This window comes from Aethalodelphis obliquidens, unplaced genomic scaffold (assembly GCF_003676395.1).
Source record: "Aethalodelphis obliquidens isolate GAN/ISIS:26980383/991018 unplaced genomic scaffold, ASM367639v1 scaffold31, whole genome shotgun sequence".
Taxonomy (NCBI): Eukaryota; Metazoa; Chordata; class Mammalia; order Artiodactyla; family Delphinidae; genus Aethalodelphis; species Aethalodelphis obliquidens.
In genome coordinates this window covers 8,095,150-8,120,516 of record NW_020837975.1, presented here as the reverse complement: position 1 = coordinate 8,120,516, position 25,367 = coordinate 8,095,150, and the positions used below count along the sequence as shown (strand labels likewise).

The 25,367-nt window shown below is 47.6% G+C and overlaps 2 protein-coding genes across 4 annotated transcripts; one reads left to right on the top strand and one right to left on the bottom strand.

Annotated features, from left to right (window-relative positions):
* Window positions 1-846: 846 nt before the first annotated feature.
* On the bottom strand, window positions 847-13,236 carry LHFPL5 (LHFPL tetraspan subfamily member 5). 2 transcript variants are annotated; one of them, XM_027126771.1, is made up of 4 exons: window positions 12,232-13,236; window positions 7,182-7,418; window positions 3,634-3,660; window positions 847-2,179 (listed from the first exon to the last, which is right to left on the bottom strand). In XM_027126771.1, the coding sequence occupies exons 1-3, from the start codon at window positions 12,641-12,643 to the stop codon at window positions 3,650-3,652; spliced, it is 660 nt and encodes a 219-aa protein (XP_026982572.1). In that variant the 5' UTR covers window positions 12,644-13,236; the 3' UTR covers window positions 847-2,179; window positions 3,634-3,649. The 2 variants fall into 2 exon arrangements, with proteins under 2 accessions (XP_026982572.1, XP_026982571.1); XM_027126770.1 differs by lacking the exon at window positions 3,634-3,660 and having other exon boundaries at window positions 12,232-13,235.
* Window positions 13,237-21,364: 8,128 nt separating this feature from the next.
* On the top strand, window positions 21,365-23,577 carry CLPS (colipase). Of its 2 annotated transcripts, XM_027126772.1 has the most exons (3): window positions 21,365-21,503; window positions 22,749-22,871; window positions 23,314-23,577. In XM_027126772.1, exons 1-3 carry the CDS (start codon window positions 21,420-21,422, stop codon window positions 23,443-23,445), a joined length of 339 nt encoding a protein of 112 aa, XP_026982573.1. In that variant the 5' UTR covers window positions 21,365-21,419; the 3' UTR covers window positions 23,446-23,577. The 2 variants fall into 2 exon arrangements, with proteins under 2 accessions (XP_026982573.1, XP_026982574.1); XM_027126773.1 differs by lacking the exon at window positions 22,749-22,871 and having other exon boundaries at window positions 21,420-21,503; window positions 23,314-23,445.
* Window positions 23,578-25,367: the final 1,790 nt, after the last annotated feature.

Sequence of the window (25,367 nt, the reverse complement as noted above, 5' to 3'; positions counted from 1 at the left end):
CAAGATAATGAAAGCATTTAGGAAAGACACCCTTCTGGTTCACATTTCAGATGTAAATGATAAGGCCGCCTTACCTCTCTTGACCTGCTCAGTGTTAGTCACTGGTAAAGCTTGGGCATCACAACCATTCCTGTGCTCCAGCGCAAGGCAGAGGAAGGAGTAGAGTAACTCAACTTGGTTTAGAGGAGTGCTGGTTGTATTAATTTTTCTGTATACTTTCCAAGATGATATTTGAAGCATCTTTAAGAATTTAAAGGTAAAGCCACTTGAAAAGGGCTGATAAGCAGTTAAGTGTCAGCCAAAATCATTACTTTATTGGAGAGGTTGAATTCTGAGTTTCCTTGAAGATAAAGCAAAAGGTGAAACGCTGAGTCCTGTGACTCAAACAGATTTAAGATTGTCCCCAGCACAGGTCATTAGTAAACATACACTCCTGCTTTGGTGAAACTCACTGTTCTTGAGAGCAAAGTGTAGGCTATTGGCAGATGCACCTTAAGCCCCCCAGAAACTTCTGTGGACCACCATGGTTGCCATTTCAGTGAGAAATATTTTGAAGTTAGGGAGGCTTTTAGAAATTTTTCTTTTGCCTTTTATAAAAAGTAAAATTACAAGAAATAACTGAACAAATCTATCTAGAAAAGTCACAAAGCTACAGAATTGGCCAAATTCTGTCACTCATCCGTTCATCAAGCTTGCATAGGGAATTCCCTGGCGGTCCAGTGGTTAAGACCTCTTTTACTGCCGTCGGCCCAGGTTTGATCCCTGGGATCAAAGATCCCTGGGAACTAAGATCCCACAAGCCGCGCAACCAAAAATAAAAATAAAAGCTTGCATAAAGTAGATGCCTGACAATGAAATAATTTTATCAGCACAAGAAAACATGAAAGTGATCATTCTTAAATCCCATTCTAATAGTCCCCCTCATCAACAACTGGGACAATGCTGGGATACTCATACCTAGCCTATCTGAACTGGAGAAGAAACACTGCACTGACTGGGCAGGTTGTCAAGAGTGCACTGGTTAAAAGGCATCTTTTAAACCAGTGCACTCTGAATAATCCCTGCAGCCCAGAATAAGAAGCCTGTTTTCCGTGTCACTGCTGGTTGATCAAGCAACAAGATCCATTATGGTTTTGTTCGACATTTACCCACTTTCTACCTGTGAGAAAACAGCACCCACGTTTTCTCTTTACTGAGCAAACAGGCAAAAGACCAGAAAAAAGCACTGTTCTTCCTGGATCATTCACTGCAGATAATCAACAAAACCCTGTTTCTATTGCAATACATACCATCCTTAGGGCAGGGAACCGCCTAAAGAATCTAATCTTTGTCTTGGCATTTGCTACAGTGAGGTATTACCTAAACTGAGTTCCCCTCTAGAGACTGGTAAAAGATTCCCCATTTAATGTACCAAGTCCAAAGTTGTTTTTTTTACAGGAGAGTTCATCTATTACCCTAACAAATTACCTGGCCACAAGTAACAACTTTCCAAAACTGGTAACCCATTCTGATTGGGTCAGTGTGGACACTGAAAAAATGTGATTTTTGGTTCCAAAGGGAAAAAAGAATTTAGTCTCGAAAGTTTTTAGATCCTAAAGTCACCCAATCCTGATGGACTCAGGTTCCGGTGACCTCTCTGTTCCTTACCCATCTCTGAGCATCAATAAGAAAACAACCTGAAAAGAAAAAAGCAAAGGACTCCCTAAACCTCAACCTGAAATGATCCAGCATGCTTACAGCCACCTCTTCTTCATCGCCCTCTCAGAGCTGGGTGTTAATTTCTGGGTGCTTTCAAACAAGTATCCTCAGTGAATTAGACTGTTAGGGACTCACCTGGGAGGCCCCTAGACATAGACTCATCCTGCTCTCATTTTACGGAGAGGCCTCAAGAGGGTAAAGCAATTTGCTGGTGTGAAAGGATAGGAAGAGAAAGTGGGTCCCCAGTCAGGAGAGTTAAACACGTGTCTCTGAACATCTTGTATGTGGTCACTGCAGTTCTTCCTCGCTGGAGTTTTCCCGATACAGTAAGAGGTCTTGTCTCAGGAGATTGGCATCCTATAATGAAAGGCTTCAGGATTTCAGGCCTAGAGCAGCAGATACAGGGAAGCATGGAAGGAACAAGTTTCTGTTTCTGAAGAATTTGATTCCCTCATTTTCCATTGTCAGGGAAATAGATGACCTGTGGTATTAAAAAAAAAAAAAGATTGCAAGATTATAGAATTTGACATTTTTTAAGCCAATAAAAACACAAAACTTCCCCACGTATGCTCACATTTTGATTCAGTTCTACTCCAGACATGCAAACTTCCTCACTAGTATATAAGATAGTATTAGTGTCCCTCAAGTAAAAACTCATAAATGTCTTTTAAGATGTAAATAAATGTAGTGCAAGAAAAAAAAGCAGACAGCTGTAGTTAGCTTTGATTCAGTAATTCCACTCCAGAATTTATCAACAGGAGCAAAAAGTTATCTATGATAGCAGTGCTAGATGCCTAACTAAGGTCTCGTTTAGCAATGAAATGGTACACCAGTGCTGTGGAGTTTGTGGCTTTTAAAAACTTCAGTAAGGAACATGGCAAAAACATGAGAAAACGTTTATACTCTGTTTACTACTCGAAGTGTGACCCCTACCCAGCAGTGTATCACTGGGGAGCTGGTTAGAAATGCAGTGCTTGGCACCACTCCAACTGAATCAGTCTGAATTTTAACAAGATCCCCAGGTGAGCTATGCACATTAATGTTTAAGAATCATAAGTGGGGGGGGGGGGGGACGATGCTAATTTATCATTATTCAAAAAAGTATGTCTTTGTGGTCAAGGATGGGAAGGTGCTTAGCAAAAATGATCAATAAAATAGTTCAAATGGAGATAATCCCTGCGACCCACACACAGTACCTGGCCTGCTGTAAGTCCTCAATAAATGACAGCTATCAGGGAGGTGATACTGTTGTGGGCTATTCCTTCTCTTCCTTCCTCCATCCCTCCCTCCTCCTCCACCCTTTCTTTCTTTTTAAAGGTGTTCCTTCATGTCCTTGTTAAATCACATTTTAGAAACTGAAATGACAATAAGGAAATTAACATGTGTTTCGTTTTCAACCAGACATAAAAATTGGTTAAATTCGTGTTTTGCTTTTTGCTTCAGCTATCAGGGAGCAGGGAGCTAAATTTAATACTCAATACACTAATTCTGTTAGCCTAGCTTTCTGTAATATTTGTTTTCTTCTCTATGACTTTTATTTTCTATTTTATTAGGTTTTCCACTATGTCTCTTAAAATCACGTAAACTTCTTTCTGAAAATAAGGGTCCAAATGACAATAATGACTTCTAAAAACAGTCTGTTCTTGTTTGCCAGGCTCCACAAAAAGATGAGTTTATGAAACCACCTGCCTGTTTTAAATTATTTCTTCTCTCCCTGTGCTTTTACCACTTCTCAAGACACAAGTAAAGTTAAAGGGTTCCTGTTTGCCCCTCAGTGAAGGTCTCAGATGCCAGCCAGCTCCTGCCCCCTCCCACCCCACAGCCACCCCCCTACCCCCTCTCCCCCTAGGCCCTACAGCCCAGCTTCCTGAGTCATTCTGCGAGGCCACAGCACTTCCAAAGGAACACAGACCACTCTCCAATCAAATTACGCACCAACACTCCTGTTGCTTCAGGCTTCCTCTGCGATAAAAAAAAAAGAGAACAGTATGTGTTTACAACCAAGCCTTGTTTTCAGGATAATTCCCTGCACACTATTCCCTCTCCAAACTAGTTCAAATTCCTCTTATTCACTCTCAAGAAAGCTTGCACTTTTTGTTCATAATGTTTATCAGCTTGTGATTCCATCTTGCATGATTGTCTCCCTTACTATACTTAAGGTCCAAATGTAGACTTCCTCCCTCACTGTACCCCCTGGACCTAAAGGTGTCAGTGGGCACCTGGAGCACAGGTCCTATTATTGGCTGGGCAGATGGATGATATAAAGAGTGGAGGTACTGGAAAGACAGAAGGTGGAGAGAACTAACATTTATTCATCACCTAAAATATGCAGGTATTGTTGGTGCTTTATATACACTATCTAATCCTCAGCACAATCTTTTATTTTTTTATTGAGGTATAATTTACTAACATAAAATTTACTCATTTAAAGTATACAACTCAGTGGTTTTTAGTGTATTCACTACATTGTGCAACCATCACTACTATCTGCTTCTAGAACATTTTCATCACCCCCAAAAAACCCTGTGAACTTTAGCAATCACTCCCAATTCCCCCCTCTTCCCAGCCCCGGGGAAATACTAAAATTTACTTCCTGTCTCTGTGGATTTGCCAGTTCTGAACATTTCATATAAATGGGGTCATACAGTATCTGGTCTTTTGTATCTGGCTTCAATGTTTTCTTCCACACTATAGCAATTACCAGTACTTCATTCCTTTTTATGGCTGAATAATAACTCATTGTATGGATATATACATTATGTTCATTCAGTCATCAGATGCATGACTGTTATGCTACTATGAACATGTGTACAAGTTTTTGTGTGAACATATGTTTTCAATTTTCTTGTGTATATACCTAGGAGTGGAATTGCTGGGTCACGTGGTAACTCTGTTTAATCATTTGAAGAACTGCCATTCTGTTTTCTACAGCAACTGCACAATTTTACATTTTCTATAGCAACGTACGAGGATTCCAATTTCTCCACATGTTCATCAGTACTCATTATTGTTCATCTTTTTTGTTACAGCCATCCTAGTGGGTGTGAAGTGATATCTCATTGTGGTTTTGATTTGCATTTTCATAATGACTAATGATGTTGAGTATCTTCTCATGTGCTTTTTGGCCATTTGTATATCTTCTTTGAAGAAAAGTCTATTCAAGTCTTTTGCCCATTTGGGACTTCCCCAGTGGTCCAGTGGTTAATACTCCATGCTCCCAATGCAGGGGGCCCAGGTTGGATCCCTGGTCAGGGAACTAGATCCCGCATGCTGCAACTAAGAGCCTGCATGCCACAACTAAAATCCTGCACACGGCAACGAAGATCCCGCGTGCTGCAACGAAGACCCGGCGCAGCCAAATAAATAAATTAATTAAAACTGTATACTTAAAAAAAAAATCCTTTGCCCATTTAAAAAATCGGGTTATTTTTTATTATTGTTGAGTTGTAGGAGTTCTTAATATACTCTGGATACTAGCATTATGATTATGATTTGCAAATATTTTCTCCCAATCTATGGGTTGTCATCACTTCCATGATGGTGTACTTCGAAGCACAAAGTTTTCAGTTTTGGGCTTCCCTGGTGGCGCAGTGGTTGAGAGTCCGCCTGCCGATGCAAGGGACACGGGTTCGTGCCCCAGTCTGGGAAGATCCCATGTACCACGGAGCAGCTAGGCCCGTGAGCCATGGCCGCTGAGCCTGCGCGTCCAGAGCCTGTGCTCCGCAATTGGAGAGGCCACAACAGTGAGAGGCCCGCGTACGGGGCAAAAAAAAAAAAAGTTTTCAATTTTGATGAAATCTAGTTTATTTTTTTCTTTGGTACTTGTGTATTAGGTGTCAAATCTAGGAAACCATTGCCTAATCCAAGATCTAAGAGTTTTATAACTTTATATCTTACATTTAGGTCTTTGATCCATTTTGAGTTAATTTTTGTATATGATGTGTGGTAGGTGGCCCAACTTCATTCTTTTGCATATAGATATCTGGTTGTCCCAGCACCATTTATTGAAAAGACTATTCTTTTCCCCATTGAATGGTCTTGGGCACCCTTGCTGAAATCAGTTGGTCGTAGATGTTTGGTTTTATTTCTGGACTCTCTATTTTATTCCATTGATGTGTATGTCTATCCGTATGTCAGTACCACACCGTCCTGATTATTGTATCTTTCTAGTAAGTTTTTTGTGTTGTTTTTTTTGGTTTGTTTTTGTTTTTTGCTGTATCCCCTGCATCGACAGGCGGACTCTCAACCACTGTGCCACCAGGGAAGCCCCTCTAGTAAGTTTTGAAATCAGGACATGTGTGTCCCCCAACTTTGTTCTTCTTCAAGATTGTTTTGGCTATTCTGGGTCTCTTGCATTTCCAATTGACAAGCCGATCCTAAAATCAAAAAGCCAGCTGGGATTTTGATAGAAATTGCATTAAATCTGTAGATCAGTTTGGGGAGTATTGACATGTCAGCAATATTAAGTCTCCTGATCCATGAACAGGGATGTTTCCATTTACTTAGGCCTTTTCTTTAAACAATGTTTTTTAATTTTCATGTACCTTTCATTTACTTTTTTGTTAAATTTTATTCCTAAGTATTTTATTCTTTTTGTTGCTATTGCAAAAGAAATTTTTTAATGTCATTTTCAGATTGTTCATTGTTAGTGTATACAAATACATTTTTGTATATTCTTATATTCTGCAGCCTTGCTGAAGTTGTATGTCAGCTTTAATAGTTTTTTAGTGGCTTATTTAGGATTTTCCATATACAAAATCACGTCATCTGCTAATAGAGATAGTTTTTCTTCTTCTTCTCCAAAGTAGATGTCTTTTATTTCTTTTTCTTAACTAATTTTCCTGGCTGTAACCTCCAATACAATCTTCAATAGAAGCGACAAGAGCAGACATCCTTATCTTGTTCCTGAGTACAGTCTTGTGAAGTAGGTATTTTTTAAAAATGAGGAAAAACCTGCCTCCTACCCTCTAATGAGGGGAAGTGAGGCTCAGATCAGAAAATGAATATACGGAGAACCCCCAGGCTACTCTAACCCAAGGGGGCTAGGCTCCCACCATCTGCAGTCCAGGAGCTGTCACATCTCTGCCCTAACCTGCCTTTCCTCCTTCCCCAAAAACTCATCATCCCCTTTGCTCCCCTGTTGTTCCTCTCTCCATCTAGCAAACTCCCCTGTTACTTCAAGGCCCAGCCTCAGTGCCACCTATGGGAGGCCACACCTAGCTCCCCAAGCTGGACCAGGGCTCTCTGCCCTGTAGGCCCTGCGAGTGCAGGGGGACAGGGGGACACGCTTCTATCACAGACAGCCTCTGCCACAGGTCCGTCAATGCCTTATCGCATGCCAGCCTGCAACCCTCCACTGGCCCTTGGCGTCTGCGCCAAGGGCTGTGTTTGATCGGTCTTGGTGTCCTCACCCTTGGCCAGTGGCCAAACCTCAGGCACCTGGCAGAGAGGAAGCCTCACCTCCCTGGGGTAGAGAGAATTACCTTGTCCATCGGCCTTATAGTCGTCAGGGAGCAGCTTGTCCTGGCGGTAGCCCAGCACAAAGGCCAGGAAGGAGAGGATGAGGGCGTCTCCAATGCTGAGGATGGCCAGCATGAAGGCCCAGCGGATGGTGCAGTGGCCCAGTGTGTATTTGCCGGTCTGCTCCCCACACATGCGCCGTACCTCACTTGAGTCCCAACCATCTGGGTAGACCAGGCAGCCAATCATCAGGCCTGTGGCTGAGGGGGCAGGAGGGGTACAGATGGTGTCAAGCTGGGTGTGCTCGCCTGCTGCCTCCCACCTTGCACTGCTGTCATCGTGTCACCTCCCTTCTGCTCTTATTAACAGCCTTGAGGGGCACAAGGGGCAGCTCCTGCCATCCTTCTTGTAGAACACGGGGGAGAAAACTGAGGCTCCAAGAGCTAAAGCTACTTGCCCCTGGGGGCCAGTGGTCAGGGGTAGAGGCTGAGAGCAGAGCTCCTCGGCCCTGGGAGGTTCTGCCACAGCACCAGGTGGTTCTACCAGGCCCTCAGCTGTACCCCTCACTTTGGACTTGACGAGGCACCTGGCTTCAAAGTCCTCCCAAAATCTGGTCCCAGCCCAGAGAACTCATCACTCCTCAGATGTACATTTGTTCATACTCCAACATCTCTGAAATAAGTGTAATAAAGCTTTAGGCTACAATTTGATTAGAAGTATTTTTCCTTTTTACAGCACATAGAATAATGGTGTGTCCTACAACTCAGGTATCTTAGATTGAATGAATACAGGAAGTTTTCCAGCCCCATCTCTGGCTGCTTCCTTCATGAACCTTCCATTCAATCAAACAGGTCTCCACACTATTACCCACTACGGAACAGTGCAGTTGTCCACACTTCCCTGAATGTGTTTAAAATGCTGATTCCCAGGTCAGGTTGGGTTCAGGAATCCCTGTCTTTAAAAGCACTCTTCTGGGTGATTCTCTCAACAGGAAAAGCTGGGAAACACTAGGGAAGGCTGCCTGGATCTCAAGCCCAGCTCTTTACTAACTAGCTGTGTGACTCAGAGCAAGCTACTTAAGTTTTCTTGCCTCAGTTTCCTCATCTGTAAAATGGGAATAGTAATAGTATCTAGCTGTTTGGATTGCAGCGAGGTTACAATGAGTTAATATTGGAAAAGTGCTCAGAAGCTTGCCTGACACATAGTTGGCGTTTCCTGAGTGTTAGCTAGTATGCCACACTGTGCTTTCATTGATTTAGCATTGACAGCCAAAAATTTCATCTTCCCCGCCTTCCCTCCACTACTCCCACACCCGCCCACCAAATTTCCACCCCAACTTAGCTGCCAAGACAGGTATATATTCCTGGGATGTGACTGGGGCAACCCAAGGACAACCGCCAGGCAGGCAGGGGGTGCCTTCCTTCCCTTGTCTGTGCCACTTTCCCACCCCTGGCCCTCCTTTCACAGGCCTGGAGGCTCTTTAGTGCCAAAGCTGTGCCCTACCTGGGAGCCCCATGGAGAAGCACCTCGCGGGACCCAAAGTCACCAACCTGGGGCTCCGCTTGCTCTTGCAAGGAAAGTTAGCAGATCAAACAAAAGTACAACAAAGTGTAAAGATCAAGGATCCCACCTCCCCACCTAAATGTATCAACCGTCCTTGTTTTTTTCTAGGAGGAGCTCATTTACATACTTCTCTTACAGATTACAAAATACTTCATGTACCATTTTTCTCTCGACCCTTACCACAGTTCTGTGAAGTAGGCCATGTATTAATATCCCATCTTCAGATTAAAAGACTGAGGTCTCAGAAACTAAGTGAGTTGCCCAGTCATTTAGCGAGGACAGAGCCAAGACCTGCTATCGTGGCTCCTGACTTTCTTTACTTCAAAGTTAATTCCCCCAGCCTCCCAGACTGACATCTCTCCAAAGAGCCGAATGTATTTAGTGGTGACATTTTAGACTTAGTGACAAACAGGAAGATCCTTAGGATGGAGGAGGGGGACCCTCCCAGAGCTCTTTGGTAAAACCTGTGCTCTTCCCCACGTGGTGTGTGACAAGTCCTCTGGTACCTGGCATGCCCCCCTTCTCCTTCTACAGCACCTCCCTACAGGGGCTCAGAAAAGATCCCAGGGCCTCCGACTTGGAAAAACGTTGTTACTATGGGTGCCACAGCCCTCTAGGAGCACCCCACCCATCTACCTGGGCACAGCGGGGGTCCATCCCATTGTGGTGTCTCAGGGCTCTAAATAGAGGCCAGCAGGGTATTCTCAGGCAAGTTTACTTACCCTCTCTGACTTCCAGTCTCTCATCTGTAAAATAAGGATAATAATACCTGACTCGGAACAGGGTTATGAGGGTTACGCGTGACCATGTATAGAAAGTGCTTACTGCAGTGTCTGGTACATGGTAAGTGGCCAGTTAATGTTAGTTGTTGCTATTATTATTGGCATTGAAGTCAGATGGAAGCAACCTCGATGGATGTGGCTGTCATTAGAGCTGTTTACAAGTATTTCAGGTACATAGTAGGATTATACTTCCTCGCCTCTCTCCCTTGAAGTTAGGCAAGTTCATAAAAATTCCTTCAGTCAATAAAATGAAATGCTATGTGCTTTTCCAGGCCAGAGCATTTAACTGCTGATGGAGACTTTCCAGAGCTCCCTTTCCCTTCGCAATGATGACAGTCAGATGACAGCTGATGCGCCATCAGCCTGGGCTCTGGAAGAGCCCAGTGAGAGCAGAGCCCTCCACTGATCCTCAGTGAGCGTGTACCATTATCAAGAAATAAACCCTTGTCATAAGCCACTAAGATTTGGGAGTTGTCTGTTACTGTGGCATCACCCCATCCATCCTGACTGATAAAGTTGTTTTGTGTTTTTCGTGTTTACTGAGCACCTACCATGTGTCAGACACCGTGTAAGGTGTTTTCCATGCATTACAACATCCCATCCTCACAAGAACCCTGTGATGGGGGTACTGTTGCTACCTTCTACAGATGAGTTTAATAGAACTCAGACAAGCAAATTGCCCTACCTGTGTTTTCAGGATCTGGGACCACATTCTGCCTACACCTGGCATCCAGAAGCTCAATTAGCTTTGTTAAGCTACAGCCCCACCCTGCCCCGTTCATCAGTCCTCCTTCCCTTTGTCAAGTTACAGCCCCACCCTGCCCCGTTCATCAGTCCTCCTTCCCTTTGTCAAATTACAGCCCCACCCTGCCCAGTTCATCAGTCCTCCTTCCCTTTGTTAAGCTACAGCCCCACCCTGCCCCGTTCATCAATCCTCCTTCCCTTTGTCAAATTACAGCCCCACCCTGCCCCGATCATCAGTCCTCCTTCCCTTCTGCTGCTCCCTTCCCTGGCCCCAGGCTTCTTGGCAAGGTTAAGCCAACTGGTTTAGGTCTCTTCAAAGGGAGGAATCTCCCAGTTGCTGGCTGTGGGGCACACCTCCTCCTCACCCCTCCCTTTGACTCATCTTCCCTTCCCCAGCACGGAAGAATGGAACACGACACCACCTTTGCTCTCCCCCAGCGTAAATGTTTCATGGGATGGCACCTGGCCACCTCTGCTATCGGTGTCTTCAGCTGCATGACCCAGTCAGGGTCTGACTCAAATGGCCTGGTGACCCCTCCCCTACCCAGGCCCTCCCAGCACTGCCTGTTCAGCAAATGGCACCTGTTGCAGGAGGTTGGGGGAGTGGGACAGTGGAGAGAATGGGAGAGGGAGTGTTGTGTTTCCAGCATCCCATAGCTCTGATATGGAGGACCAGCTGGCAAGCGTGCCAGGGTCCATTCTACTCCTCTTTGTCACAGAACTGCTAAATCTTCATTCTCCCTTCTTCCTCCCCACTGTCCACTGAGACTTGCCTCATCCCTGCCCCAGCCTCTCCCTCATCATATAGACGGAGTAGAGGGAGAGAGAGATGGCAGGGGGATTGAGGAGGCAGCTCTGGAACCAGGTAAGTAGCCTGAGTACACGATTCAGAGTCGAAGGTTCTGTCCCTCACTACCTGTGTGCTAAAAGACAAGTTACCGGCTAAGAGCCTCTTCTGTAAAACAGGAGGAAAACCCACCTCACTGTGTCATGATGAGGCTCCTCCAGATGATACATGTGAAAGCACTTTACAGATCATTACACTTATGTAACGGTGTGCCTCAGTAAAAGATGTCTTTGGAATACAGCTAGTTCTTGGGACTCACTGCCTTTATTCTATTGCCTTTGTTGCCAGATGATCTGCTGTAGCCTTGGCTAAGTCTTATCTTCTCTCTCAGTCCCAGATTCCTCATCTATAGTTGGGGGGAGGATGCTATAGCTCTCTAGGGTCCCCTCCAACTCTGACAGTCTTGAGTCTACATGTTTGGTTGTATGGGATTCTGATCCCTATTCCATTCTCCCTGTTAACACTGCTTCTCATTCTAACCAGTGATGTCAAGATGATTTCACTCTAGCCTTCAGTCCCTAACGAGGCTCCTGGACGTTTCCCTAGTATGGACAGTCTGCGTGTGGTCCTTGGAGGGACCAAGGGCTGCAGGACAAGGTCTTAGGCATCCCTTTCTGGGCTCTAGAGGAGAGCAGGACCAGCTGGCCCAAGGACCCAGTGGCCTGCCTGGGGCCAGGAGCAGGAAAAGGGGGACAGGGAAGGCCTTGCCTCTGAACACCACCAGTAGCCACCTACCCCACATAGTTCTAAAAGACCCTATTCCCCTCCCCCATCACAAAATATCACTTCCACTTGCTGCCTCAAATGCTCACAATTGCTGCATCAAGTATGGAATCCTATAATTAGGGAACAAAGACCTTCACTCTACCATAAGTGACTTGCTCCTGGGAAAATCATTTCCCCTCTCTTGACCTCAGTTCCTCATCTACAGGAAGAGGAGGTTGAACAATTTGATCTCTAAGGCCTTTCTGGTCTCAGCCATCCTAAGACTCTCTAATTACTCTTTTCCAAGGCATCTGCAGGGCATTGAGTATGGCTGCGCTATAAAGGAGGACAGCTGAGTAGGAGGCTCAGAGACTCCACAGAAGGTGGGCCTCTGCCTGCCCTCCCGCTATCCCTCCTGCTATTCCTGCTCACCCGCAGCCAGCTGCATCCATGCGCAGATCTTGTAGACAGTGGCCGTGTTGCAGACAAAGAACAGGCTGAAGCAGATGATGGAGCCGATGATGAGGAACATGGCCAAGGCCACGAAGAACATGGCAGTCTTGAAGGCTCTAGAGGGGATGGAGGAGAAGTCCAGCGGGCCACCCTTGCAGATAAGCTCAGACGACAGCACGTTGCCCACGCAGTAGGAGAAAAGGCCAAAGTAGCCTGCCTGGGGTGTGCTGACGCTGTCGCCTATCCAGTAGGGCTGGATGAAGAGCGCCATGACCAGCACGGAGAAGCAGATGGTGAGTGTGCCCCACATCACACCTACGGCCCTCGAGTTCCGCACATAGTTGGTATGGTAGATCCTGGCTGCCTCCTGGGCAGGCAGCAACTTCACCATGGTGAGGGCACTGGGTCCTGGGCTGGGGACTTGTGGGCTGGAAGTGGCTTTGCAGATGGATGGAGGCCCGGAAGTGGGTCACCCCTCAGCCAAGTTTGGAGAGAAGGCGGAGGTCAGGGCACAAGGTAAGGCTCCCTCCAAGGTAGAAAAAAGAGGACTAATAGGACAGGGAAGATGACCTTGGCCTCTTCAGGGGAAGCTTGTCCAGGTGCCTGTGTCCCCTCTTGCTCTAGCCGGGCTGTCTCCTGTCTCCTACCTCCTCTCAAACCCGCCGTGGTCCCGGGCCTGCTGGCGCCGCCCTGCCCCGCCCCCAATGCCAGCTGAGAGCACCAGAGAGCTCCGCCCCCCTCGCGCGGCCCGGCTCCTCCTCCCTCCCTCCTCCGAGAGCATTGCTTTCAGCACCGTGGCCAGCGCCTCGGGACTCCGGGCAGAGATAGGTGCAGAGCGGCCGACCTACTCACTGCACACCCCCGCCACTGGGAATCAAGGCCCCCCTTCACCCTCCTGAGCAGGGAAGGCAAGAATTGAAGGCGTGAGGCTGCGGTTGTCACATTCCTCTTGCTTGGTTTCCAGCCGCAAAAGCGATTCTTGAGCGCAGTCCGTATCCCATCCCACCGCTCCCTGGCTCCCTAGTCATCCTCCCGGAACCTCCAGTACCCCGGAGGCCAGCAACGCCTTCCGGGTCACTGGTTTCTCGTCCCTATCACTCAATCGACAATTACTAAGAGCCTATTGTGTACTACGCCCTATGTTGGAGGATATCTTCCCTCAGCAAGAACCATAGAATAAAAAGGACAGAGCCCCTGCTCTCAAGGACCGTGAGGTATTTACATATATGTAAATATATGTGTATTTGCAATGCAGACTGATAGGGTGATAATAGAAGCTACAAAGTAAAGAACAGTTCTTATGAGCCTTCTCAGACCTTAACATATGCTTTTTGTTCAATACAATGTCTTTCTCCTCTTGTTTATATTTTTGTTACCTATTTCTTTTTTTAAATTTATTTTTTATTGAAGTATAGTTGATTTACAATGTTGTGTTAATTTCTGCTGTACAGCAAAAGTGACCCGGTTATACACATATACACATTCTTTTTTAACTCTTTTCCATGATGGTTTATCCCAGGACATTGAATATAGTTCCCTGTGCTATACAGTAGGACCTTGTTGCTGATCCATTCTATATGTAATAGTTTGCATCTACTAACCCCAAACTCCCAGTCCATCCCTCCCTCACCCCCCTGCATATTTCCTTTTTTTTTTTTCAAAATATCTATATTTTTCCTGAATTTATAGGTAAATACATGATTAGTATATAGAAAAATTCAAGAAAGTTACATAAAAGAATAAAAATCACTCATAACCCCAAACTGGGAGCTTTAGGCAGGTCTGGATTTGAGTCAGCCACTTGTTAGCTAAGGATGTAACTTTCCCAAGCCTCAGTTTATTCATCTATAAGATGGGGATGATAATAGTATCTGTCACATAACAGTTAGGTAAAATAACATATGTAAAATGTTTAGCCCAGGGTCTCACATATAAAAGTGCTCAGAAATGTTTATTAGTATTATTACTATTACTATTACTATTGTTATTATTATTACCTCTGTTAACATATTGGTGTATTTCCCTCCTCCTGGACATACTGCTTTACACAGTTGGATAATAATGTACACGTATTTAGCATCCAATTTTTTTCTCACATTACTAGTTTTTCAAAAACATGATTTTAGTCTTTATGTAGTAATTGTTTAATTATTCTCCCCTTTGGGGGTATTTTGACAGTTTCCAATTTTTCACTATTAAAAAGAACCTTGCATTAAACATATTTGTGCTGTTACCTATGTTTCCTCTTCCTCTTAAATCTCTGGTTTTGTGACCAGTCTTTGCCATCAAACTGGAAGTTCATCAAGGCATGGCCTGTGTCTCCACCATCAGACTGGGAGCTTCCCCAGAGCAGGGGCTGTATGTTCCCCCATTCAGAAAAGGCCCTAACCTGGGGCCAAGCTCTTAGGAGCTGATGGACATTCTTTGTTTGGCCTGACCAGCAGAACTTCCCCTGCCTCTGAGAGAAGGCTCTCTTGCTTTCTGAGGTTCTGGTGGGATAGCCAATCACAGGGCACACAGACCCTAGAGACAGGTCTGGGTGTGTGACCCAAGCTAGGCCATCAGTCTCTCTCTAGGGAATCTGAATTGGTGGTGGATTGACATGAGGAAAAAAAGGTATTGTTTAGTCAGGGCTTGGCAACATCCTCAAGAGATAATCCATAAACTCCTGCTACTGGGAGCTTTAGAGCCACCTTGATTCCTGCCCCGCCCAAAACAGGTGGCTCTGTTCCATCTTCAGCTCTGTGACCCACCCACTATCTTTCCATTTCCTTCTTTTTTGCTTTCATTAGCTAGAGTAGGTTTTCGCTACTGGCATCAAAGAGTCCTAATCTGGGAAATTCCCTGGCAGTCCAGTGGTTAGGACTCAGCACTTTCACTGCAAGGGCACGGGTTCAATCTCTGGTCAGGGAACTAAGATCCTGCAAGCTCTGAGGCCGAATAAAAAAAGAACCCTAACCTGATCCAAATATTAGCACCAGAAAGGGAGTTTCAGGCCCAGGCTTCAGACAAAAGACTCTGATATTCCTGTTTATGTCTGGAGTTGGGAAAACCGCAGCCCATGATACGGAGAGGAGAAGCAGCTAATCAAATTATCAGCTGCAAAAAATAGGGATCATGTGCCCTCTGGGGGTCAAGTTCTGGGGAACTGAGTAGCTTTGGCCACAGACAGATTTAAAGGTAATGAAGAAATCAGGAACACAGAGTAGGGTGACTGCTTATAAAGGCAATGAATAATGTCAAGCAAGACAAGCCCAGTTGTCTAGATTATTGATTCAAGGAATAAAATGAATTGCAAGACCTTTATGTGCAATGGCTCAAAGAATTCAGTAAGTCTTGTTGCTAGAGGGCATAGGACCCTTAAAATAAGATTCAGGTGTATGAAAGGACTGAACTGCAAGGCCTTTAAACCACCCCATGCTCCTGAATGGTTAGACCAGATCACCTCAGGAACTGGTAGAATCCTCACCTTGGCCCCCTGACCCTTGAGCTAAAGGGTAATATACTAGGAAGAGCTAAGCCAATGCCCCTGGTGCTCCCTCTCACTCTCCAAATAATAAATCAAAAACAGTATTATGTGCCCGTGGGAGCTGTAGAAATCAGTCACTATCAATGCCTGGAAAGGTGCAGGGGTGGTGGCTCCTGTCTCTAGTGGACCTTTGTCACATTGTTTTTGGTTTTGGCTGACCAGCCTCCTAACCTCCTTCCTATGTGCGGGTGATACCCTGCTGTGTGGCTCCTGCGGGGGGATGTTGAGCCTCTTCTCTCACTGTGGAATTGAAGCCCCTTCCTCGGCCTGCTCTAGAGAGAGCATGCTGGCACCAGGTAACGATGGATTGCTGTGGCATGACATCCCACCCTCCATGGGAAGGTCCTGAGGACAGCAGGGAAGGGAAATATTCATGGAAGGTAGAACTTCAAGTGCTGTAACTATCTATCCCCAAAAGATCTATCAATACATCCTAATCCCCAGAACCTATGAATGTTACGTTATTTGGAAGAGGGTTCTTTGCAGATATAATTAAATGGAGGATTTTGAGATAAGGAGATCCTATCAGATTATCTTGAGGGGGGGTCCTAAATCCAATGACAAGTGTCCTTCTAAGAGACACAGACAAGAAGACAAAGAAGAAAAGGCGACATGCCTATGGAGGCAGGGACTGGAATGATGCAGCCACAGCCAAGGAAGCTGGCAACCACCAGAAGCTAGAAGGGGTGGGGAATGGATCCTTCCCTAGAGCCTCTGCAGGGAGTACAGCCCTGCTGACACCTTGATTTCCACTTCTGGCCTCCAGAATTATAAGTGAACACATTTGTCGTTTTAAGCCACCTCGTTTGTAGTAATTTGTTACGGCACCTCAGGAAATGCACCAACTCTCCTGTAAGGGGAGAGGGCCTAAGGTACAGATGAACACCACTTTGTGGGCAGCAGATAATGGACCGGTCATATGGTCATTATCTTAGAGTAAATTTGGAGAGTTAAGTAAAAGTTTGGGGAAAGGGAGCCTTCAGAATAGGGGCACAAACTAGAGAGTATTTGGGTTCAATGAGAATGTACTCCAGAGGCCTGCTACTACAGAGTCTTTTAACATCGGTTGGACAGGATGATTCACTCTGTGAATGCTAGCCAGCCTCCTTCCTCAGCACCCCCATTCCAATTCCACCGTGCACTGGCTCAAAGACCCCTAGCAATGTGTCCACGGTGGGACAGATGGAGACTGTGGATGAATCTTCCATCAAAGCCAATACAGCCAGTCACTACTGGCCCCCAACAATATCAACAAACTTTGAGCTCCTGGTATGACATCTATAACTCTCAAAACTCAGTAATAAGAAAACAAGCAACCCATTTAAAGATTGGATGGCAAAAGATTCACACAAATACTTCTTTCAAAGAAGATATATGGATGGCAATTAAGCACATGAAAAAGCACTCAACATCATTAGTCAGTAGGCGAACGCAAATTAAACGACACATACCATTATACACCAGTGAGAAAGGCTCAATTAAAAACAAAACCCCCCAAAACTGACAATGTCAAGTACTGGCAAGGATGTGGAGCAACTGGAACTTTTGTATGCTGCTGGTGGGAATGCACGTTTGTTCAGCCACTTTGGAAAACAGTTTGACATCTCTTAGAAATGGAAACAAACATTTGCCGTGAGACTCAGCCGTCTCAGTCCTGGGTGTTTTTCTCAGAGAAATGAAACCTTGTGTTCACACACACAAAAAAACATGAACATGTGTAGCAGCTTTATCCATAATTGCCCAAAACTTTTCAGAAATAAACCAAATGTCTTTCAGGTGGGAAATGACAATGGACTACTTCCAGACAATGGACTTCCACCCAGACAATGGACTACTACTCAGCAATAAAAAATAAGTAGCTACTGCAACCTGCAACAGCATGCCTGAATCTCAAAGGTGTTAAGTAAAAGAAGTGAGACACCACCCCCCAAGAGAAATATATACGAACTGTGTGATTTCATCTATATTACATATAGAAAAGGCAAAACTATAGGGAAATAAAACAGATTTGTGGTTGCCAGGATCTGGTGGTGGGGTTGATTATAAAGGAATCATACAAGGGAATTTTTTTTTAGGTGATGGAAGTGTTCTGTATTGGTTGGGGTGTTGGTTCCATGATGTATGCGTTTGTCAAAACTCATGGAACTGTATATTATAAAGGGTGGATTCTCTGTGTCAATTATACTTTAATGTTTTAAAAGGGGGGTTACTTATGTTGGTAGGGTACCAAATCCTGACTGTCCAGGGGAGAGAGTGTGCTGTTACACAAGGGGAACAGAGAGGTATGTGTAGAACATATGCATGGGCCGCCTCCTATTATTACTGTGTCCAGTATAAAAAAATTAATGGAAGGAAGAAACAAATTAATGAAGGCTTCAGTAACCCAACACAGGGTCAGGCCCATCAAGGGCCCAGATATCTCAGGGCTAGAAGGTCTGGGTCACTGTACAGCATAAAGAACCCTGATCAGCAGAGATGCTGGCTGAGAGCAAAAGGAACAGGATGGGAGATGGAGGATGAAAGTCACAAGCACTGTCTACAGCCACATGGTGCCTGAAGAAAGGAGGACTCTAGAGACTTCCCTGGTGGTCCAGTGGTTAAGACTCCGTGCTTCCACTGCAGGGGGCATGGGTTCCATCCCTGGTTGGGGAACTAAGATACCGCATGCCGTGCGGCGCAGCCAACAATTAAAAAAAAAAGAGGACTCTACTGTCTACCCAGATTTTCGTTCTTGATGTGTCATGTGTATATTTATATACCCTACTAACTCTCTCTTCTTTGATGATGGCTAACTTTAATATTTAGTCCCTGAGCTGTAGAATACTGAGATGTGATTGTGACCAAACTAAAAGAGGGGTGACATAACACAGACGTCCTGGACCTAGCGCTGGAGTAATGACTGATGACACTTTGGGCCGTCTCCCTAGCTTTCTTCAGAGGATGGTTGTGATGTGTTTGAAGGGAACACTAGCAAGGAGTGAGCATTATAAATTATGGGAAAAAAAGAGTTCATGTGTTTGTTGACCAGCGAAGGGAGGGGCCGTGCTAAGAGAACAGAGCACAGATTTCAGCAGGACCAGAAGGCTGAGGTGGGACAAGGGACATCTTCACAGCAGCCATTGAGGGCACAGAGGATCAAAAGGACCCCTTCCCCTAATTCCTGAAGCCACATAAGCTTCACTCCACACTCAATCCGATCTTGGTCAGGAGAATGGGGTGGTGAGGGGAACCCTAAAGGCTGAGTATTGAATTAAAGACTGGTAAACTGAAAGTCACTGAATGTCTCATTTCCTACCCTCACCTAAACAAAATAGAGACTGGATGGTCAATGTAAATTTAAAAGCTAAAATTATTGCACATCCCAGAAATCCTTCCCCTTTCTTTTTTTTTTTTTTTTTTTTTTGCGGTACATGGACCTCTCACTGTTGCAGAGCACAGGACCCGGACGCGCAGGCTCAGTGGCCATGGCTCACAGGCCCAGCTGCTCCGCGGCATGTGGGATCTTCCCGGACCAGGGCACGAACCTGTGTCCCCTGCATCGGCAGGCGGACTCTCAATCACTGCGCCACCAGGGAAGCCCCCTTCCCCTTTCTTTGGTAACAAAAACTCACTCTCTATTTGGAGAACTGCCCCTCCCCTTTCCATCCCCCTCAGGGCTCTGCCCAGTGCAGATCATGAGTAGGGGTCTGGAGGACCCAAGCTAAGTCAACCTGAGTTTCTTGATTGGGAATTTGAATCTTGAGTGGATTCCCTGTCTGCTCCACAAGCTGACTCCAGGGCTGTCGCACATCTGACCTTGATCCAGAGCTGTGAGCCCCTTCCCAGAACTGCGATGCCTCTGTTTGTGGCTTATGTAAAGGGAATGTGTTATAGGGAAGGTGGCCATGAGCTGCTGGCAATACTAGGACTGATGCAGTTTTATAGCTTCAATCACAGATAGAAACAGCTCCTCGGTTCCAGTTTCTTCCCAGGACCCCTAGTCTTGACTTGTGAGAAGGGAACAGAAGGGTGGGGAGAGAAGGAGGGGTCAGGATGAGCTCATGGGGAAAAGTGGTTTTAAACACTGAGTTCCCTAAAAATAAGAGAAGATAGCGCTCCTTTAATCAATGGCATTTCCATGTCTCTGGAATTGGGTGGGTTTCTCTCATTTTGAGGGTCTCCTGGCTGGTTCCTCCAGCTGCTCTTCTCTACGCCACCCTCAGTGCTATAAGGGGGAGTGACAGGGGGTGGCTACACAGGCTGAGCACCTACTGTGTGCCAGGCACTTCTATGGGGTTTCACATACACTGTCTTATTCAATCCTCATTTTACTAAGAGCTATCAACATCTTTGCCTCGATAAAAAAACTGAGGCTCCCAGAGATTACAAATTCAAATAACTTGTCCAAGGTCACGTAGCTAGTTATGGTGAGTTTTGAAGCCAGGATAAAGGCAACCCAGTCTGGGGCCTCCCCAGCGGGGCCGTCTTCCACCTCTGGGTTGGGGAAGGGGTGCTTTGCTACAGTGAACAGGCCTTCAGGGAAAGCTGCTCTGGTCCCACAGCTGAGCACACTCAGGCAGCTGTGCCCTTCCCAGCCTTCAGCCCAGGCCATCAGAGGCTCACGAGACCCTCATCCTCAGCCAGGACTAACGACAGCTCGTGGCCACACGTGGCCTGGGGTGGGGGACGGGGTGAGTGGAGCATTAACTAAAGTGGTGAGTCCTTAATGCTGGAATTGCACATGTTAAATGAAGTGGAAAGGAACGGGAGAGAGTTGCTGGAGAAGGACTTCCTAAGCGTCCCTAAATCACTCCTGCAGGCACCCCCGGTGGGAGGGTGGGAGGGCGGTACACCTGGAGTGAGAACACACACCCCTCGGCCAGGGGTCGCAGGGCTGGTCGCAGGCCCAGGGCCCCGGCCCCACCTGAAAATCCCCGAGGGGACCTGGGAAGGTTGAGGGTGGGGAAAGTGGGCCCCCTCCTCACGCGAGCCTGATACTGCCACATACCTGGGTTTGGGTGGGGTCAAAAGCAGGGCCCAGACTGGGGTGAGGCGAGAGAGGTGTCTAGGGTGCAAAATTTAAGGACGTGCTCACACTCTAGGTGTCTCAGTTGCCTCACCCTAGTCCCAGCCCTGCCACAGAGCTCAGGGCGCCAGAGGTGAATACAGCAGCGATGGCAGCTAACGTGTACAGCTCATGTGCCGAGCCCTGTCCCAGGCTATGTGTCTTATGTATACAACATATGTTAATTCACTCAACTCTCGCACCTCTTATCAGTTGACAGATAAGGGGACAGATTCAGAACAGATAACTTGCCCAGCTAATAACTCGTACAGGTAAAAGTGTCCCAGAGTTCCCACTCTTAACAATGCTGCCGTATGAGCACCCCCCGCCCAACACACACACACACACACACACACACACACACACACACACACACACACGGCACCAGGTGCCAGGTGGTGCCCAGCTACCTTATCAGGACCCACCCCAGCAGATTGGCCACAGCTGGGTCTCTGCCCACGGCAGGCCCTGTGGGACTGGGAAGGTGGGTCACGTGTGGGTGAGGCCCCTTTTATAGCCCCACCACCCCCTCTGGCTCTGTCTTTTGCCACCTGACCTGCCGGCCACTACCTACGCCAGCTGTGCCCACTCATCATGGAGAAGGTCCTCGTCCTCCTACTCCTTGCCCTCGCGGTAGCCTATGCGGTCCCCGACCCCCGGGGAATCATTATCAACCTGGTAAGAGGGTCTTCAGGGCAGGAGTCATCTGAACCCCGAGGTGGGAATTCTTTTTAAGCTTGGACCTTGACCTCTGGGTGGGTCAAGTTGTCCCCACGTGGGGCTACCCAAGGGCTGGGAGGTAAGGCGTCTCTTCCTTTACTGCCCATTCCTGTCCCACGCCCCTTCCCCAGGGGCCCCAGAGAAGGTTGATCGGCACGGAGCATGCTCAGAGCAGCGGTTCAACCTGGCTGAGAGCACTTTATAAAATTCCAGAGCGGAATTCCCTTGCAGTCCAGTGGTTAGGACTCAGCGCTTTCACTGCCACGGTTCCATCCCGGGTTAGGGAACTAAGATCCTGCAAGCCGTGGCGCAGCCAAAAAAAAAAAAAAAAATCCAGAGCCCTGGGCTCCTGCCCCAGAAACTCTGGCTCAGTAGGTTCAGTAGTTTAAAAAGCTTCCCCAGTGATTCTGGCTTCTGACCTAGGCTGACCAGACCAGCTCCAAATGCCTCAGGAATACTTCCGTATTTAGTCCTCATAAGAGCCACGTGAGATAGGTACTATTCTGATCAACCCCATTTCCAGATGGAAAGCTGACACAGGGGAAGATTCAGTCACCTGCCTGAGGTCACACAGCTGGAAAGTCTTGAGCAGGGTTTGGCGCCCGGGCTGGCAGGCTCCAGAGCCAGGCTCTCACCACTGCCCACGCTGCCTCTCCACCAAGGGCACAACTGCAAAAGCCCTTTGGGTTAAGAACTCAGTTCACAGGTTCTTAACTCAGGGCCATGCATGGACTCGGAGGGTCCGGGATGCCCCTGAGATTTATTTGTAAGAGTCTGTGGGGGGAGGGAGGGAGGAGTTTTCCAGGGAGAGAGGGTCCTCAACCTTCACAGGCTCCTCGAGGGATTGGGGGACACAGAGGTTTGGAGACCCTGTTTGCGGGCCACAAGTGGCCATTCCAGATGGGAACTCTGAGGCATAGGGTGGGCCAGTGACTTGCCCAGGGTCACCCAGGGAGTTGGTAGCACAGCCAGTCCTAGAAGCCAGGTGTCCTGTCCCCGGCCCGGGGCTGCTTCTCTGGCCACACTGCCCACTTCTCACGTGGGTGGATGGGCAGTCGGAGTGGGAGGAGAGGTCGCCAGCCCCAGGGGTTGGATTCCTTCACACATGCCTCCCCCAACCGGGTAGTGTGTGGCGAGGTGGGGCTCTGGGTGGAGAAGGGATCAAATGGAGGTGGGTTTGGGCTGATGGGTTTCCCCTGGCAGGAAGAGGGCGAACTCTGCCTGAACAGTGCCCAGTGCCGGAGCAAGTGCTGCCACCGTGATACCGGCCTGAGCCTGGCCCGCTGCGCACCCAAGGCCAGAGAGAGCAGCGAGTGCTCCGCCTTTGTGAGTGCCGAGTGCCGGGGCGGGGTGGTGGCGGGGAGGACAGCTCCGAGGCGGAGGGCCCTCGAGGCTTGGGGGGCGGGGGGTGGGAATCAGGGAGGGGGCTCCGTCTGGACACGGAACGTTGAGATGAGAGGGAGGTCAGCAGGCTTCAAAGCCCTTTCCCATCCCATCCCCTCTCTTGACCCTCACCACGGACCAGTGAGATGGGTGGGGCAGCCATCTGTTATCCCTGTTTCATGCATGGGTAGCTAGAGGCTTCCCAGAGAGAGCAAGTTAGTAAGAGCAAGCGAGCCACACAGCAGAGACCAGAACCCAAGTCCTCCAGGCCCACAGCGGCCCCTGGGGAGGCAGTCAGGAGAAGCACCATCTGAAAGGGGCAGGGCAGGCGATGCCCAAAGTGGCTCCTACAGCCTGTGACTCCACTGGCTCCGTATCTCTGCAGACCCTCTATGGGGTTTACTACAAGTGTCCCTGTGAGCGCGGTCTGACCTGTGAGGTGGACAAGACCATCGTGGGCTCCATCACCAACACCAACTTTGGAGTCTGCCTCGATGCTGGCCGCTCCAGAAAGTGAGGACACTCACCCAGGCTGGCACGCCACAGGGCGCTCGTCCTCCACCACCTTTCCCTGGCTGGCCGCCCCTAGACCGGCACCTCCGTCTTCTAATTGGATTCTTGGTAATTAAAGCCCCTCTTGCAAACCTTCCCCAGGCTCCTGGATGTTCTTGCTGAATCGGCGTCTTCCTTGATGTTACGTCAAGCTTTTCGCTCCATCAGGGCAGGTGTCCTCCGAGAAGGAGGAGTGGGTCTGGGGCCAGGCAGGATGGGGCTGACAGACTGGAGACAAGGTTGTGCAACAGGCCCAGCCAGGCTGGGAATGTTTCCATTTCTTTATCTTCTTCTTTTTTTTTTTTTAATTTATTTAATTTATTTTAGTTTTGGCTGCATTGGGTCTGTTGCTGCACGAGGGCTTTCTCTAGTTGCGGTGAGTGGGGGGCTACTCTCCGTTGCAGTGCGCAGGCTTCTCATTGCGGTGGCTTCTCTTGTTGCGGAGCACGGGCTCTAGGTGCGTGGGCTTCAGTAGTTGTGGCACGCAGGCTCAGTAGTTGTGGCTCGTGGGCTCCAGAGTACAGGCTCAGTAGTTGTGGTGCACGGGCTCAGTTGCTCCGTGGCATGTGGGATCTTCCCGGACCAGGGCTCGAACCTGTGTCCCCTGCATTGGCAGGTGGATTCTTAACCACTGCACCACCAGGGAAGACCTATGTTTCCATTTCTGAGGAACAGTCACACCTCCCTGGGAGGCCCTCATTACCCCTCAAGTTCTCAAGCAGACAGGCACACACACACACACATCTCTGGTGGGGAGTTATAATGGCCCATCTTCTTTGCCCTGCATCAAAACTTACCAGTCCCCTCTCCTGGGCTCTCACCTCTTTTCTGGGCCAGACTTTCAGATGTGACAGCTAGCTGACACAATCTGTGTGTTAAGGGGTCAGACCACAAACAATTGCTATAGGCTTACTCTGTGCTAGCAAATTCTCACAGTGACCTTGGGAAGGAGAATTCATTGTCTCCACTTTATAGATAAAAGAAACTAAGGATCAGAGAGGTTAAGTAACCTGCCCAATGTCATGTAATTAGAAAAAGTTGCCACTAAACCCATCCAACTCCACCTCCTACGCTTTCTACAATTCCCTGTTCTTTCCTAATTATACATACTAAGACAGATGGGTGGCATTGTAAGGAATTTAGTTTTGACTTAATACAAAAATTTTATACCCCCTGGAGCCATCAAACCTGGGTTTCCTTAGGCAGTTCTGAGGTGCCGGTCACTGAGATGTGCAAGTGGAGGGTCACTGACCCCTCGGTGGGGATGCTGGAGAGGAGATTCACATAAATGAGGGAAAGTGATAATGAAATTGAGATGCTCTCCCAGCCCCAGGATTCTGTAGTTCTGGGATAATGAATCCTTAGAGTAACCATTAGGTTTATGAGTTAAGACTGGATTCAGCTGTAAGTAACAACAACAACAACAAAAACCCAAGTAATTACGACTTAAACAAAGGGGGCATATGTTGGGTTGGCCAAAAATTCATTCGGGGTTTTCCATAACATCTTACAGAAAAAATACGAACGAACTTTTTGGCCAGCCCAATGTCTCTCAGGCATGAAGAAGCCTAGAGATGGACGTGCCGGCATTTGTTTGGGTGCTGGCAGACCTGCAGGTCTCTTCACCTCCTCTCAGCAAATGCCTTCACAGCAGCTCCCAACGTCAGATCCTCTCACCATGTGCTAGGAAGCCTTGGGTAGAGGCTGGGTTGGGGAGGGGTGAGGGCAGAGTGCTTCTCCTGGGGTACCTTCTTATCTTGCCCTAACGCCTCCGGGCTGACGTCTCCACATCTCCATGGCTACAACTGGGTCACCTGACCACCTCTAGCTGCAAGGGAGGCTGGGAAAGCAAAGGGAATGGGATTGCCATGACTGGCTTAGACTAAT

What these genes read in the sequence shown, in the direction of transcription:
- LHFPL5 (XM_027126770.1), bottom strand. Translation starts at nt 12,643, where the DNA reads ATGGTGAAGTTGCTGCCTGCCCAGGAGGCAGCCAGGATCTACCATACC. An exon ending in ATGGATGCAGCTGGCTGCGG is followed by an intron (nt 7,419 to 12,231) that starts GTGAGCAGGAAT and finishes CTGCCCCCTCAG; the next exon opens with CCACAGGCCTGATGATTGGC.
- CLPS (XM_027126772.1), top strand. Translation starts at nt 21,420, where the DNA reads ATGGAGAAGGTCCTCGTCCTCCTACTCCTTGCCCTCGCGGTAGCCTAT. An exon ending in GGGGAATCATTATCAACCTG is followed by an intron (nt 21,504 to 22,748) that starts GTAAGAGGGTCT and finishes TTCCCCTGGCAG; the next exon opens with GAAGAGGGCGAACTCTGCCT. An exon ending in GCAGCGAGTGCTCCGCCTTT is followed by an intron (nt 22,872 to 23,313) that starts GTGAGTGCCGAG and finishes GTATCTCTGCAG; the next exon opens with ACCCTCTATGGGGTTTACTA.